The sequence below is a fragment of the Pelophylax lessonae genome (assembly GCF_965119305.1).
Source record: "Pelophylax lessonae genome assembly, chromosome: 2".
Lineage (NCBI taxonomy): Eukaryota > Metazoa > Chordata > Amphibia > Anura > Ranidae > Pelophylax > Pelophylax lessonae.
In genome coordinates, this window is record NC_138769.1 from 587321414 (window position 1) to 587345992 (window position 24579).

General features: G+C 40.9%; 1 protein-coding gene across 2 annotated transcripts in view; it reads right to left on the reverse strand.

Annotated features, from left to right (window-relative positions):
- Window positions 1-249: 249 nt before the first annotated feature.
- The window catches only part of DIP2B (disco interacting protein 2 homolog B), a 400603-nt gene continuing 376273 nt past the window's right edge, over window positions 250-24579 (reverse strand). For both annotated transcript variants that reach the window (XM_082244510.1, XM_082244509.1), the window contains exons 30-38: window positions 24438-24568; window positions 24109-24277; window positions 23501-23671; window positions 22124-22185; window positions 14905-14962; window positions 10869-10943; window positions 8355-8529; window positions 4650-4773; window positions 250-1546 (exon numbers count right to left, since the gene is read on the reverse strand). In XM_082244510.1, coding sequence (XP_082100636.1) covers window positions 1294-1546; window positions 4650-4773; window positions 8355-8529; window positions 10869-10943; window positions 14905-14962; window positions 22124-22185; window positions 23501-23671; window positions 24109-24277; window positions 24438-24568 — 1218 coding nt within the window. In that variant the 3' untranslated portion in view covers window positions 250-1293. The remainder of the gene's footprint in view (window positions 1547-4649; window positions 4774-8354; window positions 8530-10868; window positions 10944-14904; window positions 14963-22123; window positions 22186-23500; window positions 23672-24108; window positions 24278-24437; window positions 24569-24579) is intronic.

The window sequence follows — 24579 nt, forward strand, 5'->3', positions numbered from 1 at the left end:
CCTTTTTATGTCCCTGAGCAGCTTACAATATACTGTCCCTACTACCATCTTTCTTTCTTTTCCAGAAAACAGTTTTTCCATTGTGAGAAGGGGGGAATCCATGCAAATATAGGGAAAACATAAAAACTCCATGTAATAGGCATCTCAGATAAAAACCGAAACCAAATCTCCAGCACTGCTAAGATACTGTGTTAGCGTCTGTTTCCATGTTTTCCTATAGGAGGGCATGCTAAAAGTAAGCAACCCTAACAGCTTCAAACAAGCCCAATGATGCTCTGATACATCAGCCCCCCTGGTAAATAACAGCATTTCTAAATTGTCATTGCTGGCCTGATGTGCTACACTGATTAAGCCTCAACCCTGTTTTTTATTTTTATTTTTTAGAAGACTTTCCCAAAAACTGAATTAAGACAAGATAGGTGACAAGACAAGCTGCGTGCACGTAGCTGCAGGAAAATTATAACCCTCCTAGCTGTCTTTGGTCTACAGGTCCCAGCATGCACTGCCAATTCCAGGGCCTTCTGGGAACTGCAGTGCTTGTACAGATGGAGGGCCATAGGTTGCATGCCTTTGCACTCAATATAGTGAAAACTTATTTAAAAATAAAAAAAAAATTAAGCCCCCCTCCAACTGCCATAAAACAATCAACATCAACTCCATATTTACCACAAGTGGATTTGAATGTTGATAATGTTATATTAATATTTACATATTTAAAATATAGGCAGAATATTTTACATTTAAGACCTATCTAAATGAAAAAAACATTTTTAGTCAATTTCCTTTTCTAAACTGAACACCCCCATCCCCGCTTAGCACTTGCATGGCTAAACATAATGCAAGCTCTGCTGCGCTGGAGGAGTACACTCATGGCACCATTATGAAGAAGCTATTTACTACCTAATGTTAATTTAAGACAAAACAACATTACAGCTCCTAATATGAAGGATTTAAGAAAATTAAACCCTTCTGGAATTAAATAAAATATCCACTGCAGATCCACATTAAATGTGTGTACGTGGCGGGATGCCCTTTAGGGAGATGTGGGAGCGCATGGCCCACTCCGCTCATAGAGATAGTTCTGCAGTTTAGCTAAAAAAAAGTCCAGTGATCTGCTTGTAATACTACTTTAGCACAGTGTTCCCTTTCATAAAATAATGCAGACAGACCATGATTCACTAGAGGTTATGCTAAAAAGATAATACACATTATCAAACTATCGTCAAGCATTGTGAAATTTTGACAAAAATAATAACCTGGCATTATTTTTTTCTTCCAGTGGTTCAAGTCTCTTTACATGTTGTATGCAACATAGATTGGATCTAATTGATCAGCTAAGAAACTGTCCCTTAGGTGCATCCGTTGTTTCTCTCCCCTGGAATTTATTGGAATGACTCCTGGATCCACCACCACTACTACACCTACGATCAGGTAATGTTCTTCCAGCACGACATTGGTCACCAGGGGAACCAGATCCAGAGCCTCTTGCTCAGAGCCGCAAAGCTCCACTACCACCACCAGAAGATTGGTCCATGTGAACACAGCACTAAGGGGGAACAAGCAAAGATTTAATATTATTAAGCATACTACTTTACTGTTATAGTTCAAGATTTATTAAATACAACTACTGTACAATATACAATTGATGGTAATCTACATGCATTGCTGTAGACCAGGGTTTTTCAACCAGGGTTCCATGAAACCCAAGGGTTCCACCAGAGGTGTCTAGGGGTTCCTTGTCCAATGAGAAACGTCTGCCTCTTAGATAAGTGCCCATTAGCACCATTGATCTTTTTAGCTATTTGTAAGGGGGAAGTCTTCCCAATGACTACAAGTGTGAGGAGCATTCTTCCAAATGACTATCACACTAATGTATCATGAGTTGTAGATATAGTCACTTTTAGGAGGGGTTCCCTGAGACTGGAAAGTCATTTCCCGGATTGCTCTGCTGTGAAAAGGTTGAGAAAGGCTGCTGTAGACTGTACAATTGAAATACTTAAGATTCAAATATTAGCTATGGCTTGACAAGACTATTACTAACTTGTAACTTTTTAAAAAAAATAAAAGGTGAATGAAAGAGGAGGGGAAGACAGTAACACACATGAAAAGAAAACCTTGCTATAAAATAAAAAGGAGCAAGAGATAAAACTCCTTTCTGTGGTTGGTAGAAGCATAAACAGTGGCATAACTAAAAATAAGACACCAAAAGCTAGGTTTAACTGGGCTCTATCCATTCAGTTGACTGTGGCATTATGCACCTAAAATAAAAGCTCCTTTACTTAGGCTTGATTCACACCAGAGATTTAGGCTGGTGCAAACTGTAGTGGCAGGAGAAAGGTAGGGGTGACCAGCGCTATGGAGTAAAGACCTTAGACAGTGGTGAAGGTGTAAGCTGCCAACAACCGAACCCACAAGGGGTTAAAGTGTGAAATATATATAAAAGGAGGTTGTAACGGCGCTACCTTAAAGTGAATAAGTGCTTGTTATATGTGCCAACTTAAAATAAAGTGTCAATAAGGAAAAAAATGTGTCATAAAAATCATTGGTTTAAAATAAAGTGCACTAGTGGTTTGTGGTGTGACCAAGTTAGCTGATTATTAACCTGGGCCCATAAGGTGCAACTCTGTAAAGTGCAAGTGCTGTGCTGCATATACTCAATGAGCTCCAGCAGACGTCACATGACGAAACGCGTAGGGCGGAGTCGCAACGTCAATACGTCACGTCCGGTTTCGGAGCCTGGGCCGTGGAAGCTTCCCGGCCGTCACCGCTGATCCTAGGCAGCCTCAAACGTGAGTTTTCTGCTCTCTTTTCCACGCCACAGATATACATTGCATCATGGGGTCTTTCTCTTCCAATTTGAGGTACTAAAAGCCAAGTTTGGCTCACTGGAGGACCCCGGAAGAAACCGACCATTTTTCCTCAAGTACAGGTCGTATACTTAGGGGCGACATCTAGTGGATGTACAAAAGAATTGCAACCCCATTTTTTTATCTATTTCTTTCTCTCATATAATTTGGTACTTTTCACATAAGTGGCAATAAAAACGCCACGCACAGCACGGATAAATTTATGTTCACTGTTTTCATGTATTTTATTAACTGGTTTATTTATGAATTTTAACTTAATTTGCTGAAATTATTAACGGTCATCACAAAATAAACGCACATTGGGAACCCATTGTTTCATACTCATTGAGTATATGCAGCACAGCACTTGCACTTTACAGAGTTGCACCTTATGGGCCCAGGTTAATAATCAGCTAACTTGGTCACACCACAAACCACTAGTGCACTTCACTGTAGTGGCAGGACTCTTCTGATTCCTGCTGCGGCCCTAAGCGGCTAAGTGTGGCCACCAGCCCTGGTCACTATAATGACAGGTCACCGGCGGATGCAAGTATTCAGGGCTGTCTGATCAGCAAGCAAAGTACATCCAGCAGTGATCACTGCAGGCAATAGCTGGCTGTGCAGAGAGCCACAAATAACTGCAACCACTGGCAACCTGTTATTATAGTGAGCGGGGCTGATGGCCGCACCTAGCTGCTCAGAGCCGCAGTAGGAATATGAAGATTCCTGCTACAATTTGCACTGGCCTGAATTGCTGGTGTGAATTTAGCCTTACAAGGGTGGTCAGTGAATGTGGAGGAGGACACCACCATATGCACTAGAAAAGGACCCGCTTACACTGGCAGGAAACGTCTCACCTGTTACACTGGTGGTCAGTGGAAAAGAGCCCCCTTTACATTGGTGGCCAGTAAAAACAAATCCCTTTACATGGTTAGTTAGTAGAGAAAGTCAGTGTTACATTATTGGTGAATGGAGAAGGGCCTCTTTACATTAGTGGTCAGTAAGGTGGCCTGTTTACATTGGGAATCAGTGTAAATACCCACTTACATTATTGGTCAGCAGAGAAGAATGTGGAGATCATATGGCTCCTTACAATTGTATTCAGTGGAGAAAAAAAGCCCCCTTACATTTGTAGTCAGTGGAGATGTAAAGCCTCTTTTGTATTTGTGGTGAGTGGTGAAGAAAGACCACTTTACACTGTTAGTCATTGTTGACCTAAATTAAGTGAATTGACTGTTAGGTAGTAGATCACTCTGCCAAGGAAATAAAGCTTTCCACAAAAGTTGCAATCTTATTCTAAAATCTCCTTTGCATCCACTAACATTTATGTAGTGTGAAGGCTTCCCTGAATGTATTTAAATTTAACAATTTGTTTACGTTGGCCCTCACATTATGCAGTTTGTAAATCTAAAGAAGATTGCACAATGATTGTACATTTAGATTGCAACATGCATGGGCAGCATAAGCCCAGAGTCCAAATAATTGTTAAAGTACTTCTAATTTGCCTGGGCAGGTAAGGAGAGAATAGCTCTTCCTTCTCCCCAAGGCTCCAACGCAGCTCTATGGCCTGTTAGTTTGGTAGTTCCATCTCAAGCATAAAGGCTGCTACAACCATTTGACCATTAACATTAGCCAAACCCAAAGGAATATGGATACAGCTGGCTGTAATTTTTTAAAGTACCAGCAATAGGAATTTTCTAACACCAATAGATCCAATATTTTCCATGGGAAAAAGTGTGGAGGGGTATGTAGGGAAATGCAGACAGTCCTTAGTAATCAAGTTCTCTAGGCTGGCATACACACCATTCTGCAATGCTCCGATGTGTGCGTGACACAGAGGTCTCAATATCGATAGGATGGTAGCGCAGTCCTCTTAACTCCAGTGTTTCATCCAGTGCTCCAACAACAAACAAGGCATCATGCCGTTCTGGGGAAAGGCAAACAAAGAAACATGCCAAATAAAAATTGTACAACTATAATATTTCAAAAATAATTCACGATAAAAAAGGTACAGTGCAGACAACCTGCATTTACTTAAGGAGAGGTCAGCAATGGCAGCCCCCATGTTTATTTTGTGTCAGGCTTCCTTTAAATGTCAGGACACTAAAAAAAACACCTAAATATAATAAGCGAATATATCAACAATATAAAAAAATATATAAAGTGGTGGTGCAAACATATAGTCCCCTTGCAAAAATAATCAGAAGTGATTCTTCTTTAAATTGGGCACAAAGAGTTTCTAATACAGTAGTGTACTTCACAGATTTGAGTAAAGGACAAAGGTGACCAGCGCTATGGAGTATGAGGTAGAACAGTGAAGAGTGGATAAATAGGTGTAAGCAGCCAACAACCAAACCCCGAAGGGTTAAGAATAAAGTTAATGTGCAAAGGGGTTGAGACGGCGCTACCTAAAAAGTGATCGGGTGCTGATTAAAGTGCAATAATGTGCAAAAGGCCCCTTAAAAGGGGGGTGACACCGGCTGATTTTAAATGTAAATACCGATTGTATTTTCAAAGGGTTAAAAAACCACACAATTCCGTGTCAGTAAACAACAGCCGATGTAAGCAACTGCCGCTCCAGCAGACGTCCTCTGACGAAACGCGTAGGGCGGATCCATTGCGTCACTTCCGGTCTCGGACTTTGCAGCCGTGGAACGCGGAAGCCTCCCGGCGTTGCTCTACACTGACCTGAGGCAGCTTCACCGTGAGTCGATATTATTCTCTGTATTGGCACACTATTATATACTACTTCATGGGGCTCCCCTCTCCTTTCTTTTTGTGAGATTACCAGCCGGTGCCTTGCTGGATCAAGAGAGGAACCCCAAGATCTACCTCTTTTTGGGACCACTCCATTGGAACAGGTCGTATATACTACACCTAGTGGTCACTGAGGGTAAAACAGCACTTACACTTCTGAGGAATATATCACTTCAGGATTTATTTTGTTTATATATTTTCACCACTTCACCACCAGGGATTTGTATTTATATGTTTAATTAGCATTGCACTGTATCACTTTACTGGAATAAACCCACTATAATACTTGTTCAGTTGTGGCACAATTATTATTTACAGATAATATTCACCATACATTGATAGATTACATCGGCTGTTGTTTACTGACACGGAATTGTGTGTTTTTTTAACCCTTTGAAAATACAATCGGTATTTACATTTAAAATCAGCCGGTGTCACCCCCCTTTTAAGGGGCCTTTTGCACATTATTGCACTTTAATCAGCACCCGATCACTTTTTAGGTAGCGCCGTCTCAACCCCTTTGCACATTCACTTCACAGATTAACACACAGTGTTTCTCAACTACATATCCTGTGCTCCGCTCCATTCAATAGGTGCAGTGCATGCTCACCTTCATCATAGACCCACAAGGGGTCTAACAAGCATAATAAGTAATAATCTCTGATGCTCAGGTTCCTTTAGAGAGATGTGATTCCCCTTCTAACGTGGCTCCACTGTTCACAAACGGCTCCAAGGCAACATAGGAGAGAAACATTGCTTCCAATAGTGCAGTACCTGGGTTACTAGGCTGAATAAACCGCACTCCCCCAGCTTCATACAATACACTCACATTTATTTAAAACATATAAGTGATCCCACCACCAGGCTCTACCTCTACGAAAATCACGATAAGAGGTACAGGTACACTTTTAATCTTTTCATTACTCAGCTATTCACAGTATATTGGAGCTATAGCTTTATAGACAAGGATCACTAGTATACTTTTTCTTTCCGTATGTTGATTTGTTGACATCTGCTGAATTGTATTGAAAACTGTAAGGTGTATACATATATGTGATCCTGTATCTCAGGTATATCTCCACTGGCTCCGTTATCGGTCTTCCATTCGGCCATCTTTCTGTAGCACCACTCTTGGATCCTCTATTAGCGGTCACAAGCTATTGCGCACGCGTGGACTTCCGGGTACCCCCGAGGTCACTGCGCATGAGGGAACCGGAGAAATTTACAATGATTATCAGTCCTTTCTTTAAATTCCCCCCCTACCACAACTGCTCGGCTTTCCTCCAGATGAAACCATGTGTGATAGTGGCATAATGCGTAGAGGTGGGAGCCTGGTGGTGGGATCACTTAAATGGAACACGTGAGACGTGTTGGATTTTAAATTCTGTAAAAAAAATTTAAATTAAATGTGAGTGCATTGTATGAAGCTGGGGGTGTGCGGTTTATTTAGGCTAGCAACCCAGGTACTGCATTATTGGAAGCAATTTTTCTCTGTTATGTTGCCTTGGGGCCGTTTGTGAACAGTGTGGAGCCACTAAAGAAGGGGAATCATATTGCCTTAAACCTGAGCATCAGAGATTATTCCTTATTATGCTTGTTAGACCACTTGTGGGTCTATGATGGAGGTGAACATGTACTGCACCTTGTGAATAGAGCACAGGATATGGAGTGGAGAAACATGTGTATTTTAATCTGTGAAGTACACTACTGTATTAGACACTCTTTTTTGTGCACAATGTAAAGAAGAATCACAACTGATTATTTTTGCAAGTGGACTTTTAATCTTTTGACATTTGCACATTTTTTGCACTATAAGCACTTTTTTATGTTTGGTACCAGCAGTTTATATATATTTTTTTCATATTGTTGACATATTAGCTTATTATATTTAGGTGTTTTTTGAGCAGCGCTATCACATATGTTTTATTTATTTACTGTGGATGTGGGAACACATTAGGTGATAGCAGCAGCCACACATTGTTTATACTATTAGGTGGCAGTGCATTATCAGTTTAAGATATTAAAATGTACATGCTTGTTTCAAGCCAGTGAAGTAAAGATTAGCATAACAGCCTTGGAGCATGCAGGGGCTTGTCGGACTTGTCTACACTGGCAGACTACTTCTTTTAAGCTTAAGGCACTAAGGACACACTCCCTTACAAAGAAATGCTGCAGAGAATTGTGCATCGCTATTAAGTGGCAAAGTACAGTGCCCACTGTACAATTACAAAGTACCACGTTCCACCCATCTACATAACTGGTATCCATTTAGGGCACGGGCTCCTTCGAAATGTTCACTGGAAAATCACCCTGCCGACACAACTTGGAGAACCTTAGAAGGCAGTTCTAGAAAGCGATCCTGAGTCCTGCACCAGTGACACAGGTCTCAGGATTTAGGAAACACTAAGTGCTGAAATGAAAAAAAAAAATGTATGTATGCTGTATGAATGGCAACACATACATTTAAGTGGGACTTTCTCAAATGTGATTGAAAAAGTAAAAATATACTTTTTTGGTGCATTTTTCCAAGTATTATTGGATTTTGCTTATAAACTCTGTTTTCCTCCTGTAACCCCGGAGGTTACATAGCTAGGTTGCTGACCAAACTGGACTGGTGTTTGGATGCGGACTGTACAACTGTGCAAGAGATATTGGAGTGTCATTTCTTCTGACCCAAAGGTCAATATGAATAATTCTACGTACACTGTAAAGTGATCTGTAAGCAATATTCAAACAGTAAAATTACAATACCTCCACTTGCATCTGTCAGCTCTGTTCTACGCACGAAGCCCAGGTAACCGGTTTTTGCCCAAAGTGTGTGTGTGTCTCCAAAGCTTAGTCTGGTGTTAAAATGGTCAGCCTGCAGACTTTCACTGTCATAGATCGTGTAATATCCGCTGGCTGTGTGGGGACTGTTCACCCAGATCTGCAAGAAACAAACAAAGTCAGCAGGCTGGAAAAGGCTATAGTAATGAAGCATTGTACAGCTGGCTGTTGCATGGGAAAGGTAAATCTTATCAGTTAAGGAACACAAATATTGCAGGACAAGTAAAGGCAAATCAGTGTACCCAAATGTATTAGGGCAACTAAATACAAGCAGTTTTATTGCCGAGGGCATGGAAAAATTCTCGGGTCTGATTACATTTTAAAAGATAATTTCACCTTTTGTAACAAGTTACAGCCATATTTAGGGTTACTGTTACAGCAGCCCCCGCACCCCTGATTCCCAGTTGTGACAGTGAGTGGAGGATCTTCTCCCTGCACAAGCTGTCACAATGTATTCATTCATAGTGAATGAGTTCTGTGAATGGGAGAACTACTTTTGCGGCTGTTGGCTTTTAGTGCTTAATGAACTACCAGGGTGCGGTTGAGCGCTCTAGGTAGTTCATCAAGTCTTGTCAGTGTGTAACTGCCTGCCTGTATTGGATACGAGCAGAAAGCTTACACTGACAGTCTGCTGGAGTCCTGCATTGCACCTGCAATCTGCTGATTGCGGGTGCAATGCTTTGCAGACTCCTTGTAAATAAAATAATAAAAAAGAAAGGCAAAAAGATGTGCATTTATTTTTTTATAAAGGTAAACTTATCCTTTAACTCCATGCACAGATAGGACAGGCTCTTAACTAGCCTTAACGTACCACAAAACAGACCTGCATTATTTTTTGTCCCCCGGCAGCACAATATAATGCATTTACATCTGTGAGCTGTCATGCACCCAAGGGGAGATGTGTTTCTTTTTACTGTATATGTACATTACAGTTGCATTCAGCCTGACCCCATTGCAAAACTACCGCATCCTGTATTATATGTGCACGCAGGGCTGCTGATAAGGCAGTACAACCGGCCCGGTTGTACTTGCGCAGGCCCCATCAGCTCAACAAGGGGTCTGGGAAGCTTTATAGCTCAGTTCTGCCAATTAAAAAAATAGTGCTCACTAAAGGGTCAGAGAAGGGGCCCTGTCAGGTAGGCTGTAATTCTAACAGTGGCCCCGTGTGTGCGCATAGGTGTAAAAAGAGCCTTTATATGTTCCAGCTGTGCTTTTTTGGTCAAAGCAGATTTATTGATGAAATTAACAGAATACAAAAAAATACAATTTCAACAAGTTATTACTGTTGTCCAGAACATTAAACAAATCGCACATTTATCTATCTTGTCAAAGACATCTTTGTTGACGAGTACAAATCTAAGGCTGGTCATACATGGTTCGAAAGACGGCTGGTTCGGCAGAAACTGGCCGAGATTCTAACCCTTAATGGGCAGGCTGAATGTACCAATACAACCAGCCAGCCGGATTGTTTTCATTTATCACTAGTGGCTGCTATCGCCGTTAGCGATAATCACTGTCTTCTCCCGGTGGGGGTGGCTTCCCCCGCCCGGAAAAGAATCAAGCTAATTTCTTTCCTACAACCCGTGGTCGAAGGAAAGAAATTTGCACCATGTATGGCCAGTCTAAGTTTGCATGGTAACAAACAAAAATAGAAGATATCCTGATGGCTAGGAGTGAAATAGGTAACAGCCAAAATAGATGACCAGTTGTTGCTCAATGTTTATTGAAATCTAGTACAGGTGGTTCTGCAATATTTATAGTGAGGGTTTGGGGAGCTGAATGTGTCTGAGAACCATTGTTGACATCAAATTTAGTTGAGTGTCCTCTGAGTTGGTATATTTTTTATAGAGTTAGGCTAGGTTCACACTATTGTGGGTGCTGGAGAGCGTGTATAATGCATGCATTACGGCACCTGCAGTCAAAAGACGCTGCTGCTTATCAGACTCACATTCTTAATGGCACACCCATGCAATTCTGTGTGGCTGTGTTTTGAGAAAGGGTCGGGGAACTTTTCCCTGCATTTCCCACAGGTACAGCGGGCTATTCAATTGAATAGGCTGCTATGCAAGCACAAACGCGGCACGCAGGAAATGCTTACATGAGTTGACTATGCAATTTTTCTAATGGAGGGGGACACCCAATGTGTGGCTATTTTTCAAGCTAAGAAAAGTAATTAATTGATTAGAATGTTAAGGTAATGATCAATAATACTATGACCACTTTTTCCTGAAATGGTTAATTTAGGAAGCCTTCTATAGACTAAAAGCTACTTTGGGGGCAACTAATAATTTTGTATATGATCCTTATCCAGCTCAGACATGTAAAGGACAAAGAAAACATTGAATGCACTAAAGTTTAAGTATAGCTTAGGTTTAAAGAAAGGCATATGAATAATGAATTTGTATAAGCAGATAGATAAAAAATGAGTTGTACACTAACCTCACCAAGATGAGAATCTCCAAGGGGCCCTTTGGTCTCTGGGTTTACAATTATCACTGTGACACCAGGCAAAATCTGGCAAGCAATTAAAAAAAATATTTGTATTACAGCATTATAAAACATACTACCCTTTTTTGTTTTAGGCTCTATTCACACTTGTGCCACTTGTCATGCAACTTTGAACACAAAGCTGTATGACAAGTCGCAGCCCATGTATTTCAACAGAAACCGTTCAAATCTATGTGACTAATGCCTCGTACACACGCAACGATTATCGGTTGACCGATCGTCCGACTTTTGTCCAGAGTGGTGTTTTGTTGGTTGGAATGTGCCTAGACTGCACACAAATTTTCTCGGCCAACAAAAATCTACTTCAGAAGTGATGTCATGTGCTGGTTTACTTTCCGTGTGTTTTTTCTTCTCTGAGCATGCCCAGTCTTTCTCATCAGATTTTTGTCTGCCGAAATCTGTACTGACTGACGGAAAATCGGCCGTTGTGTTGACAGCCAACAAAAATTTTATAGCCTGCACACCGACTTTTCGGCCGAAAAAAATCTGGAGTCGGTTGTCGGAAGCATCATACTAACAAGCCGAAAATCGGCCGATCGTGCGTTGGCCAAAAAATCACGGCCAACTATCGACGCGTGTGTACGGGGCTTAAGGCTCCATTCGTACTTGGAGCTCAAAGTCTCATGGCAAGTCACTCTCCATAATTTCCAATGATAACCATTCATACAGTTATCGCAATGGAAATTACACAGCTTTAGAGAAGCACAAATGTGAACTGGAGCCTTACTATTCATATATTTTTGCAATTCTGAACTACAATGGTGAATAAACATCTGGCCAAGACACATAATGCAAAACTTCTACACATAGTTGCTGAATCATTGCATGCCTTTAATTCTCATGAATCGTATTGCACATACTAAAGGATCTACAATGTTGTAAATTCAACTGATCTGTGTGATAAAACTTTAAGTGAAGTGGGAAAAAGAACATTTCAAATGTACAGATTAGCAAATAATACAAAGTGATGAGTAACTTTTTGAACCGATGTAAAGTAAGCCTTGGGCCCAATGCACACAGGACGCATAAATGCCCAGAGGAGAAAAAAGCAGCGTTAAAGGTACACCTAAAGCCATGTTTTGCAAAGGGGAGTGTACCAGTGTCAAAAAACAATGGATGCGCCTAAGCGTGTATAAACACATCTATATGTGCTTTAGTACTAGGTATGTCAAGCACTTGGGCATTCATTCATTTCACTGGCCAGAATATTAATTTATTCTGGCGACTGCAATGAACGCCCAAGTGCTTGATTCGCCTAGTGCTTAAGCATGTTTAGATGCACTTACACACGCTTAAGCGCATCAATTGTTTTTTGACACTTGCACAATCCTCTCATGAATGTGCTGGCTCTGGGTTACTTTCTTTTCTGCATCGAAATGTCCCTTCCACTACATGCCTGTAAACGCCTATGTGTGCATGGACACACAGGCTTACAAAAGGAAGCATTTGGAGGCTGGAAAAAAAAAAAAAAAAAAAGCACAAAACTCCTCTAAACACGGCATTTAAAATGTTCTGTGTTTATGAGGCCTTAAGCTGACCATGACAGAAGATGATAATCAGCCTAACATTTACTATTAAAACGTACAAAGTTGCAGGTAAAAAATAGCAGTCTGGTCAGGTCTGGTGGACGCTGCTCACGCAGGGTGCGTTCCACCGGCTGGAAGTAGTAGGGGACTGACGTCACACGCTCACTGCCTCGCTAGACGCAAGAGCTATTGAGAACGCCCAATAGGAGGGCAAAACGCCGCGTCTAGCGAGGCAGAGAGTGTGTGACGTCAGTCCCCCTACTACTTCCGGCCGGTGGAACGCACGCTGCGGGAGCAGCGTCCACCAGACCTGACTGCTATTTTTTACCTGCAACTTTGTAAGTATTTTTCTTCATGTCACAATAAACTGTCAGTATATACTTCACCATGGCGGGCCATTCTTGCTTTGTTTAAATGAGGAAAACATAGCCAGTGGAACTTCCAGCTACCCAGTGGATACATCATCAGTGAGGGATCACCAAGCCTATCACATACCCAGATACAAGGTGTATTATGCGAAGGCACTTGGCAGAAAAAACCCCCACAAATTTTGAGCGTTTTTTTGTACTAGCGTTTAGGAACATTTAGCATTTTTTTCTGCTAGAAAAACACTCAAAAAATGCAAAACAAAAAGGGTTGTGTTTTTTCTGTCTGTAAACACTGAGCTTAAAAAATGCCTCTAGACTACCTAACGTGCATGGACACATAGAACACCATTAGTTGCTTCGACAGGCAAAATGCTAAACTCCTCTAGGAGCAGCTTTTTTTTTTTTTAAAGTTAGTGTGCATGGAGCCTTTCTAAAACGTAAAAGCTAAGGAGCACTCTAAGGCTACATGTACACTAGCTTACCATGACCGTGTCTGTGGAAAAATGCAAAATGCTGTGTTTTGTTTCCCGCAGTCGGCAGTCAAAACTTTCTATCCTGAACATGATTCTTCCGTGTTCAGGAGAGGGAAGTTTCGCCTAACCTAACCGCAGCATCTCCTAAACTCTACTAAAAGCCTATGTGTACATGGACACACAAGCTTTTATGGAGTTGAGTTTAGGAGCTTTGGCAGAAAAACCCCATTCTGAGCTCAAGTTTAGGAGATGCCAGTGTACATGAAGCCAGATGAATGAGGACATTTTGCTTTCCACAGATGCTAAAACCTTCAGTGTCTTCATATAATAAACTAAGACTGCAAATAGCTTGGAAATGAAATACCATCATAACGTAACATGGAATAGCGGTTTTGTTTGTTTTTCAAGCTCTATGAAAAAAGTGTAAAGTTCTGTTACTTGCACATAAATCAATCAAGATGATGAGCTGATCTTCAACAGTACACGTATGTGGGAAGAAAAGGAGCAGCGTCAATCATGCTCCAAACGTGTGCATGAATCCAGCCTCTGTTCCAGTCTGACGACGCAGTGGCAGCATCCTCCTGCGCTTCCCTGTACAGCCTGGGACTCAGGAAACCACCGGCACCTCCGGGTTCGTTGACCACGCGCCCTACAGCTGCACCCACGGATCCTGACTTAACACAGCAAGGCTAACTGCATTTATGCGCCTTAATTTCTTCACCTGAGTGTATTACCTAAAGCAGGTTGTACCACTGCTACACAGATTGGCGCTGCTCCTATTCTTCCCACATATGCACAGAGTCATCTTTGGCTCTCCAAGCAAGCTGCCTCCTAAATGACTTAAGGACCCCTTCTTTTGGATACACCCCAGGACCAATGGACCACAGCATCCATTAATGACTTGCTCCATTTTTTCACCCGGTTGATTGTTGTCTATATATATTTTGTAACCCACACCATATCCCATAATAATGGGGGTTCTTGCTTTAGCTACAGTGTTCCCAGCGTTCCAAATACTCCCCCCCTCCCCCCTATTTTTCTTTCAACAGTACAAGTATGCTGCTTATTGACCATGCTAGCCAACTGTTGCTTTATTACTGTATAATGAGATCCTGTCATAATCGTAAGAGTTTATACATACATAAAACCTTATCTGGTTGATCTCCCTGGAAGCCGGAAACCACTGAATTAGGCACTGCTACTACAGTGATCTCCACTAGTTTCGGGGTCCTGTGCTGAGTAGCTGCTCTGCTGCACTGTGAGCACAGGTGGTCACTTTCAGCACAGGCACAATTCAGAGAAAGCTTGGCATTTTTACAATGAGTGCAAAACATTGTCTGATCGGATGAGGTATTGAGAAAGGGATGTGAAGTCACAATCTCCACCTTGTTCAATCAGAAAACACTTGGCATCCCATTCAGAAAATACAGAACAAGCGAGTGACCTCCTCTGTTCAGCAAGCAGCACAGCCTGGAAGCTAGTGGAGATCACTGTCATAGCCAACTACAGTGATTTCCAACTTCCAGGAGGATCGGCCAGGTAAGGTATATACATAGTTACTTTGATCCAAGGTTGAATTGCTCAAAAAGAAATGGCTTACCTTTCCGGATTCCAAAAGGAGTAGACTCTGAGGAGATCCTCTCTCCACCAATCGTACCCTGGATACAGAAGAACACAAAGAAAATTGTGTACTGGTAAATACAAAATAATGCATTTCCCCAGCAATGGTGCTCAACTCCCTCATTCAGCTTCTAGCAAAATGGAACCATGCGATAGAGTTTGACTTGCCATTAGACTTTCTTCAATGTTTTAGTACCAGCAACACTTTGTTCCCAAGTGGTAACCAAGTGGCTTTGGGAACAAAACATTGAAATTTTGGGTCCAAAACTAGAAAAAAAACTTTCTAGAATATTTATTTCTATAAGACAATCCTGACATATGATTGGGCATTTTTTTTTCTAAGAAAGAGAACAGCAGGGTGCCAGGTTACAAACAGATGAAATCACCAATTTTATTGTGTAGCACACTTGCATATATGAACTTGTATAGCAGCTCCAATAGCCAGGGCAGAGGGTACATATAGAGCACAGCCGTGTAGGAGGACCGATGATTGGCTGCAGGGGTATAGGCAGAACACCCTGCCAGGATGGAAAAACACAGTGGTGTCTCTAGCCTTCCCTCTGGGCATACAATGGAAGCCGTAACAGGTGAAGGGAGCCAACCAAAATGTGTTTCGGGGGCCCTGCCTCCTTTATCAAGCTGGCCTGCCCAGATGGGCAGGGGATAAGAGAGTTCTCAGGCTGGCTTTAATGGAACAATAAGATGGGAGTGGGTGGAGTCGGAATCAGGGAGGACACAGGACTCGCATGCAGCCGAATAAAAAACCCTGCCGGCAGACCACATAGTCCAGCGTGGCAAAGGTGAAGAAAAAAAAAAAAGAAACGAAAAGAACAAAATATAAATATACACCTGTGGCCAAAAGTTTTAAGAATGACACATTAATTTAATTTTCACTAAGTCTGCTACCTCAGTTTTTATGATGGCAATTTGAATATACTCCAGACAGTTATGAAGAGTGATCAGATGCATTATCATTTGTTGCAAAGTCCCTCTTTCCCATGAAATGAATGCAATTCCATTAAAAACATTTCTACTGCATTTGTGAAGAAGGCATCAGGGCACGCAAGAAAGTCCAGCAAGTGCCAGGACCGTCTCCTACAGTTGATTCAGCTTTGGGATCGGGGCACCAACAGTGCAAACTACTGAGGACTGGGGTAAAGTAATTTTCTCTAATGAATCCCCTTTCCGATGGTTTGGGGCATCTGGAAAAAACCTTGTCCTGAGAAGAAAAGGTGAGCGCTACCATCAGTCCTGTGTCATACCAACAATAAAGCATTCATGTGTGGGGCTGTTCTTAGCCAAGGGAGTGGGCTTACTCATAATTTTGCTTAAGAACACAGCCATGATTAAAAAATGGTACAAAAACATCCTCCAAGAGCAACTTCTCCCAACTATTTAAGAACAATTTGGTGACGAATAATGCCTTTTCCAGCATGATGGAGCACCTTAACATAAGGAAAAAGTGGTAACCAAGTGGCTTTGGGAAAAAAACATTGAAATTTTGGGTCCATGGCCAGGAAACTCCCCAGACCTTAATCTCATTGAGAACTTGTGATCAATCCAGAGGGGGGTGAACAAAAAAAACCCCACAAATTCTGACAAATTTCAAGCAATGATTATGCAAGAATGGGCAATAATCAGTCAGAAAGTGGCCCAGAAGTTATTTGACAGCATGCCAGGGCAAAATAAAGAAGAATTGAAACAAAAGGATCAACACTGCAAATATTGACTCTTTGCATAAACCTAAAGGGGGGTTGTAAAGTCAGAAGGTTTAATGCATTCTTTAACCCTTTGAGGACCATAAGATTACCATCATCAATAAAAAAATTATTATATTTTTTTTCCCTTTAAGAATGTATTTGAACAATAAATAAAACCATTTCCACACTTGTGTGATTTTTGGGGGAGGAATTATGACACGGGACAAATGTGACTTTTTAGGTCACTTTTTATGGAACGCCAAAAGAAGCAATATTTTTTTTTTTTACAGTTCGTACACTTCAGTTACTGTAACTCCTGTAACTAAGCCATTTCATGAAATAACTGTCAAAAAGCTAGATCCATTTGTTGATAAGAACTAATATTTTGACTCAAACCAAAAAAAAAAGTACTTTATGTTCTTAATTAGATGATACAGGCAATTAAAAACACAGGACAAATACGTCCCTTGGTCCTCAAGCACCCTCTCCAGCACCCCCTAATACTTACCTGAGGTCCATCACTGTCCTGCGATGTCCACGAGTCCCTTGGTCATCCGGGATTCTCCCTCCTGATTGGCAAGGACACAGCTGCGGCGCCATTGGCTCCCTCGGCTAGTAAAATCAGTTAGCCAATCAGGAGAAAGGGGTCTGGGCCAAACCCAACATCCTTTACATAAAAAAAAAAAAAATCAAAGCAGCCAAGTGGAAAATTGCCAGCCAAACTGCATGCATCTGATGTTTGGGTATTTTGACAGTCAGCAGAACTGGTATTTCTTCATACAGAATTGAATTGAAATCAGTCAATCGTTTTCCGACCGGTCTGAATTCTAATCGTTCTGAAAATTTGGAATTCGTTAGAAAACGAAAAAAGAAAAACAATTTTAAAGAATTTCAACAAAATTCGTTAGTATTTTAATCAGAGATTCTGATACATCTGAATCTCTGAATAATCAAAAATTTGATTGAAACTAACTTCACATGTCTAGTATTGGTAGTTTTGGCAGGGGCCAAGTCCTGCTGGAAAATTAAATCAGCATCTGCATAAAGCTGGTCAGCAGAGGGAAGCATGAAGTGCTTTAGAATTTCCTAGTAAAGGGCTGTGCTGACTGTGGATAAAACACAGTGGACCTACACCAGCAGATGACACGGCCCCCCAAATCATCACTGGCTGTGGAAACTTCACACTTGACCTCATGCAACTTGGATTCTGTGCCTCTCCACTCTTCCTCCAGAGTCTGGGACCTTGATTCCCAAATTAAATGCAAAAGTTTCCACAGTCCGCGATCATTTGGGGAACCATGCCATCTGCTGGTGTTGGTCCACTGAGTTTTATCAAGTCCAAAGTCAGCACAGCCCTCTACCAGGTAATTCGGGAGCACTTCATGCTTCCCTCTGCTGACCAGCTTTATGGAGATGCAGATTTCATTTTCCAGCAGGACTTGGCACCTGCCCACACTGCCAAAACTACCAATACCTGATTTAATGATCATAGGATCACTGTGCTTGATTAACCAGCAAACTCGTCTGACCTAAACCCCACAGAGAATCTGGGGGGTATAGTCAAGAGTAAGATGAGACACCAGACCCCAAGAATGCAGACGAGCTAAAGGCAGCAATTAAAGCAACCTGGGCTTCCATAACACCTCAGCAGTGCCACAGGCTGATCACCTTCATGCCATGTCGCATGGATGTAGTAATTCATGTAAAAGAGCCCAGACCAAGTTTTGAGGGCATACTATAATGTACATGGGCATACTTTTTAGTAAGAGAACATTTCTGTATTAAAATAAAATCCTTTTTTTATTGATCCTTTTTTAAGTGATCCTTTTTTTATGTGATATTCTAATTTTGGGTTTTCACAAGCTAGCTGCAAGCCATAATCATCAAAATTAAAAGAAATAAATGCTCTAAATATATCACTGTATGTGTAACACATCTATATAAAATATATGTTTCCCTTTTTGAACTGAATTACTGAAATAAATTAACTTTTTGATAATATTCTAGTTTCAAGAGATGCACCTGTATGTACATTTTAGTTTGAAATAGAGACCTGGATACCAGAAAAGTCCCCTTTCTCCACCAGCTCCAGCACTGTACTTTAATAGGAAGGTCATTACAACAGATTCTTATCCTGTTACTTGTCAGGCAGCCAGAAATAGCAGAAGTGTCTGAATCACTTGAGATACTTCTGAGTTCTGACATGAATACACTGCCAGTTCCCAGCTAATGGATGAATATTGCACGAATGAGTAAGCAGATCCTTTTTTATTAGAGATGGTGACAATCTGGCAAATTTAAAAAGGTGTACAAAATGTTTAAATATCAGCCAACCTCAGGAAATGTACATGTGTGGAAGAATTAGAGCCAAGATTCTCCTTACACAAGATTGCCAGCATGATGGAAAACAGGACAAACGAGCAACACTCTGAAAACCGTAGTCTGTGCCGGTCCCCCCATATGTTGTCAGCACTGCTTACATAAAGCAGAATACGTTATGTTCATATTTTAGCAGCACATTAGAGCTTTCTTCTTTTCTGGTTTCACCAGTTCCACCCAGGCCAATTTTGACATTTCTCTCCTACATGTAAAAATTTTTATTTTTTTGGATAGAAAATTACTCTGAACCCCCAAAAACATGTATTTTTTATACCACAGACCCTAGAGAATATAAAGGCGGTCATTGCAATTTTTGTATGCAATACGGGCTTTGCACAGTGATTTTTCAAATGCAATGTTTTTAGAAAAATGCCCTTTAATTTTAATGCAAAAAAAAAGCAATATATAACCAAGTTTTTTGTAAAATATGAAGTTACGGCAAGTAAATAGATAACTAACATGTTATGCTTTAAAATTGCGCACGCTCACAGAATGGCACCAAACTACGGTACTTAAAAATCTCCATAGGTGATGCTTTTAAATATTTGTACAGGTTATCAGTTTACAGGACACTTGGCCTCTTGTTTGTATCAGTTTAGAGTTACAGAGGAGTTCTAGCACTAGAATTATTGCTCTTGCTATAATGTTAACGACAATAACTCACGCGTGGTGTGAACACCGTATACAAATATGGTTGCCAACTCGGTATGCACTCTCTTCTGCGTGCAAGCACGAGGGGACTGGGCGCTTTAAAAAAAATTTAAATTATTTATTTTACTTTTATTTTTTATTTTACACTGACCCTTTAATTTTTTTTTTTTCTATGGATCACTTTTATTCCTATCACAAGAAATGTAAACATCCCTTGTGATAAAAATAATGCATGACAAGTCTGCTTCATGGAGACATCCAGATATCTTGATTTACCCAAGAAAGCAGGACAGATTAAAAAAAAAACATTGATCTCTGTGCTTTCCAGGAAAAAGAATGGCAGTATTAACCTATATTTCTTTATAGTATCTACCAGTGCCGGAACTGACATCCCTTCCAGCCTCCCAGGATCATAGAGATAGTCGGGTCTGTGGTAACTCAGAGTTACCACAGCTCTCCCGGGCTCTCCGATCATACAAGAGAGCCCAGAGAGGCGCCAGTGGGCGACGGGAGGGGGATGCAAATTTACTGCAGCTTAAGGGCTCTGGGCTTCAGCAAAATGGCAGCCTCCAGCAAGAAGGAGCACAAGCAATGCTGGTGGTAATTTAGAGCACACACTAATTTTGGTAACAAAATTAATGTGGAATGTATGTTCCTTGCTAAAGAACATTTTTTTTTTTTTTTATCAAGTTGATAAAAAAAAAAAAAATAAGAAAAATAAAAAAACGAAACTGAAGAGAAGTTAATTGTTAGGGTTTACATGCCATTTTAATCTTCAAAATGTTTGACTGTTAGAGGCTTGGGGTCCTATATAAGTGGGTATTTTTCCACACAAAAGTGTAATTGAATAAACAGCAGCAATAGTGAAGCCAACAAACTGGCCAAATTAGGTGGAGCAGGGAGTTTATCTCCACTTCAGGACCAGCTTTCTTACACTCCTCTCCGGACAAGTTAGACATGCAAAGGTATACCAAAATTAATTATATATAGTGGTTTTTGAGACAGATAGAGCATTCTCTTTGTGGTATTTAATAACCACTGTTTTTTTTTTTACTATATAATAAAAAAATAACACTTTTTCTCTTTCTTTTTATAATACCATATAAAAAAGATGCAAGGACAATACAGACACCAGCAAAAACACCTGTTTTTAGAAAGTGGGCACTCTCATTTTTTTTTGCTATAATTTTTTTGCAAATGAAGAAACATGCTAGTATTGAGGTGGTTAAAAAACAATGGAGGTGAAAAAATGAAGGCTGAAGGTTCTGTACCCTATTGCAATCTATGCATTAGGGTACAAAACCTTCTGTGTAGAGTTCCCCCTTAAGCCGCCCCTTACATTTACCGGGGTCTGATTCTGATCCACGCTGGGCACGAGAGCAGCATCACTGTTATCTTTCTCCTCAATGGCTCATATCGATCAGTGAGAATCACTGGTTCCTCCTGCTGTCAATCTCAGCCAGTAAGGAGGGAGCAGGGGGCCGAGCCACACTCTGTGTGTCAATTGACACACAGAGCGCGGCTTGGGAGCGAGCCGCATAAGTGCCCCTATAGCAAGTGGCCCCCATGTCGTGGCTAAACCCAAAACCCTTTAACCCCCCCCCCCCCCCCCCAAGAAAAAAAAAAAGTTCTACAATCGATGGTGATTAATGGCATTTTAAACTCCCATCCCAAATTATTGGTGGGCGGCAGTACTTTAAGCCCCCCTTCCTTGACCCATTTCCAAAAAACAATCCCACAACCAACATTGGTTGCCAGCGGCATTATAAACCACCCCTTCACACAAATGCAATCCCACAAGCATTGCTGTCAGTGCCAGTCTTCCTCTGATACAGCCTGGAGGGTTAAATAAATGAATTAATTAAAATCCTCCTTTGCCCCTTCATTGTTAGAGGGGTGTCTCAAATGTAAACAGTACTACAGAGTTTAGATTTGTGATGACTGTAATTGGCTAGCACTTCGATCACTAGGCACAGAGCTGCTCAGGTATCATTCATGTAGCTTGGAATGTGTAGCTACTGTTCTTTATATTTCCCGCCCTCATCCCCCTCTCTGTCCTGCTTGCCCTCCCCCCCCCCCCACAGTGGTGGAACTCCAGGGCCCAGTCGCAAGTGCAACTTCTGCAACCATGGTAGCTCCACCACCGGTTCATTCCTTCAAACTTCTGCCTCCACTGCGTATGAAAAGTATATACAGGCAATACACAGGAAATAGTGACACTATTTTAATCCTGTGCCATAGACAGTTAGAAGTACTCACGTATGAGATCTTAGTACACGTAATAAAACCTCAGTGAACTGTGCGGGTAGTGTAAACATCCCTTCAACCAACTTACAAATCCAGTGAAGCTACTTTCAGAGCCAGCTTGTAAATCATAGGCCCCTTCATATCCTTTGAACATGCCTCATTCAGAGAGGACCAATATTTGTCAAACAAAATACATCAGCGTACTATTATGAAACTACATACCTGTCGTGCCGAAGGGATTTGAGATCCACGTATACTGTTGTTGGATCTGGCCCTGAGGTTCCCTGTTAATAAAAACAGAAGGCGTTTCTCTAAAATTCAATTCGAAAGGTATTTACATGCAAGAAGTATAGAAAAGTTATCAAACACATTAGGTACAATATTGTTCACTTTATGAACAATGTGCTTTTGTTACTGTATATGAGAGCCCCCAAAAAGCAAAAATACATTTATTGTATACATTTGCACTATACAATCAATTCAATTCATGGCATGGTGCTTAAAAAAGCAGAAATTGTCTTGTGCGCTAGAGCAGTCTGCAAGCAGTGTACATCCACGTGCCCTGCCATTATGGTACCGGATCCACTTCCTAGGAATACACACCAATTTGATTGATTTGAGAAGAAAACCAACATTGGGCCCACAAAAAAAAAACAGTTCCTGATATTCAGAAGCATGTCATCATACCTTAACTGTAGAGACTGGAATATTAAAAAATTATAACGAAAGGCAAAACTTTTTTTTTGGACAGTGTCGAGTGATCAGAGCACCGGTCAGGCTTTATTGCTGTATGTGCCAAATTAGTCAGATTCACCGTCTGCCTGGTTTACCATTATTACCATAAGAGAAAGAAAATCCCAAATTTTGGGCTGCTCCCAGAACAAGAGAGGGCAAATCTAATTGGGACGATAGTGCAGTGATCCTGGTGACAGCCAGGGATCCCCTCACATTTCCTGTTTAGGCTATGGGACAAGAAGTGACAGGAATTCACCTCAATGGGACACATAAAAAAAAAAAAAACGACAGCCTATCTACTTTCTCTTATGTTCTATAAAATAAAATAAAAAGCTTTGCCTTTAGTTCTACTTAAAAGACACATAATGGAGGGGTAACAAGAGGGAAAGGAAAATCTATACCACTGATAATAGCTCAGGGCAGAAATTAATAGTGTATCCTATCAGAGAAAATAGAAAGTATTTTAAATGGAACACATTTAATTTATGTAGAAGGTTTAACGAGAAGTTGGGGACTCAAGATATGTTAAAAGTCAATCACTATTTTAAATAACAGCCTATGGTTTAGGCTTATTGGTCATTTTATTAAAGAAAAAGTATAATCTATGCAGTTATCCAGTTTAAACAAAATCACTTTGTTTGTGACCCGTGTTTAATGTCTTCTCCTCTCATGATATCAGGAGCTGCCTCTTCACATTTCACTTGCATGTGAGTTTGGCATTGAACTTCATCCATTTGGACATTATGGCATGCTATAAGAATACATCTAAAAATACAGAGAGGTTTGTGAATTAACCCCCCCCCCCCCTTCCCTATTCATTTATATTGCAGTCTTGCTTCCCAAACCAGCAAACCCACAGCTTACCTGTAAACATATAGCAGTATTTACTCTTGATCCAAATGTGGTACTGACAGCACGAGGAGAAAGACCAAGATCTTTGAAAAGCTTAGAAAAGGAATATGTGAGAGCAACTCTTGGACGTTCTTCTGCCACCACTACGCAGGTCCGCACATAGGACAAGTTTATTCCTTTTGTCTACAGGAGGTAATAAGACATAATGAAAAACACAATGAAAGCCTAACAATACTCATACATGGAATATTGAGAAGCATTTGATTTTCTAGGCCTGTCATGTTAATTAACAGAGTTCGCCATACATGCGAACTGCAAAGATGGAGTACCTAATAAAGGTACTGAAATTGGCCAAAGAAAATAACCAGATTCCATTTTAGTTCTGAAGGAAGAAAAGACTCAGATGTGCAAATGCTGAGGAATTGATCTGATTGGCTTTCCATATGTCATATAAATCTGAATGATTATCATGAGGTAACAAAGGAAGACAGTAGGTGCCTCAAACATCTTAAACAATAAATCTTGGTAAAGCTGCCTATCATTCTCTATACCAACAGGAGCGTAACTAGACATGGATAGTCAATGAACATCATGGTGTAAAACTATACTTGGTATCTTACCTTTAGCACCTCGATCTGGTTTCCCAGACCCTTAGAGCACATCTCCATTACAGAATAGGAACAGAACGTGTCCCTAATCCTGTACTGACTAACGGCAGATAGCCACAGGCAAAGGTTGGATTCCAACTCCATAGGAGGAATTAATATAGACTGATGACCAGAGTAAACACTGCAGAGATAGCAAAAACATACAAATATTATGCAAATAATATGCCTATTTATACAGAGATGAATCTACACTTGTTTATGCCTCAGTGAACATGGAGGAAATATATCACTGTAGCAAACAGCTAAAACAATGCACTGATTTATCTACATCTACAACCAACCTGCAAAGGCACCAAAGTGCAAAGCCAAGCCCACAATATGGATCCAAACAAATGGCGATCTGACGTGTGGAGTACAGCTCACACTGCAGCTTTATCGCCCGGCAAAGTGCATTTACAGCTCCATGGGACATCTGCAGAAAAA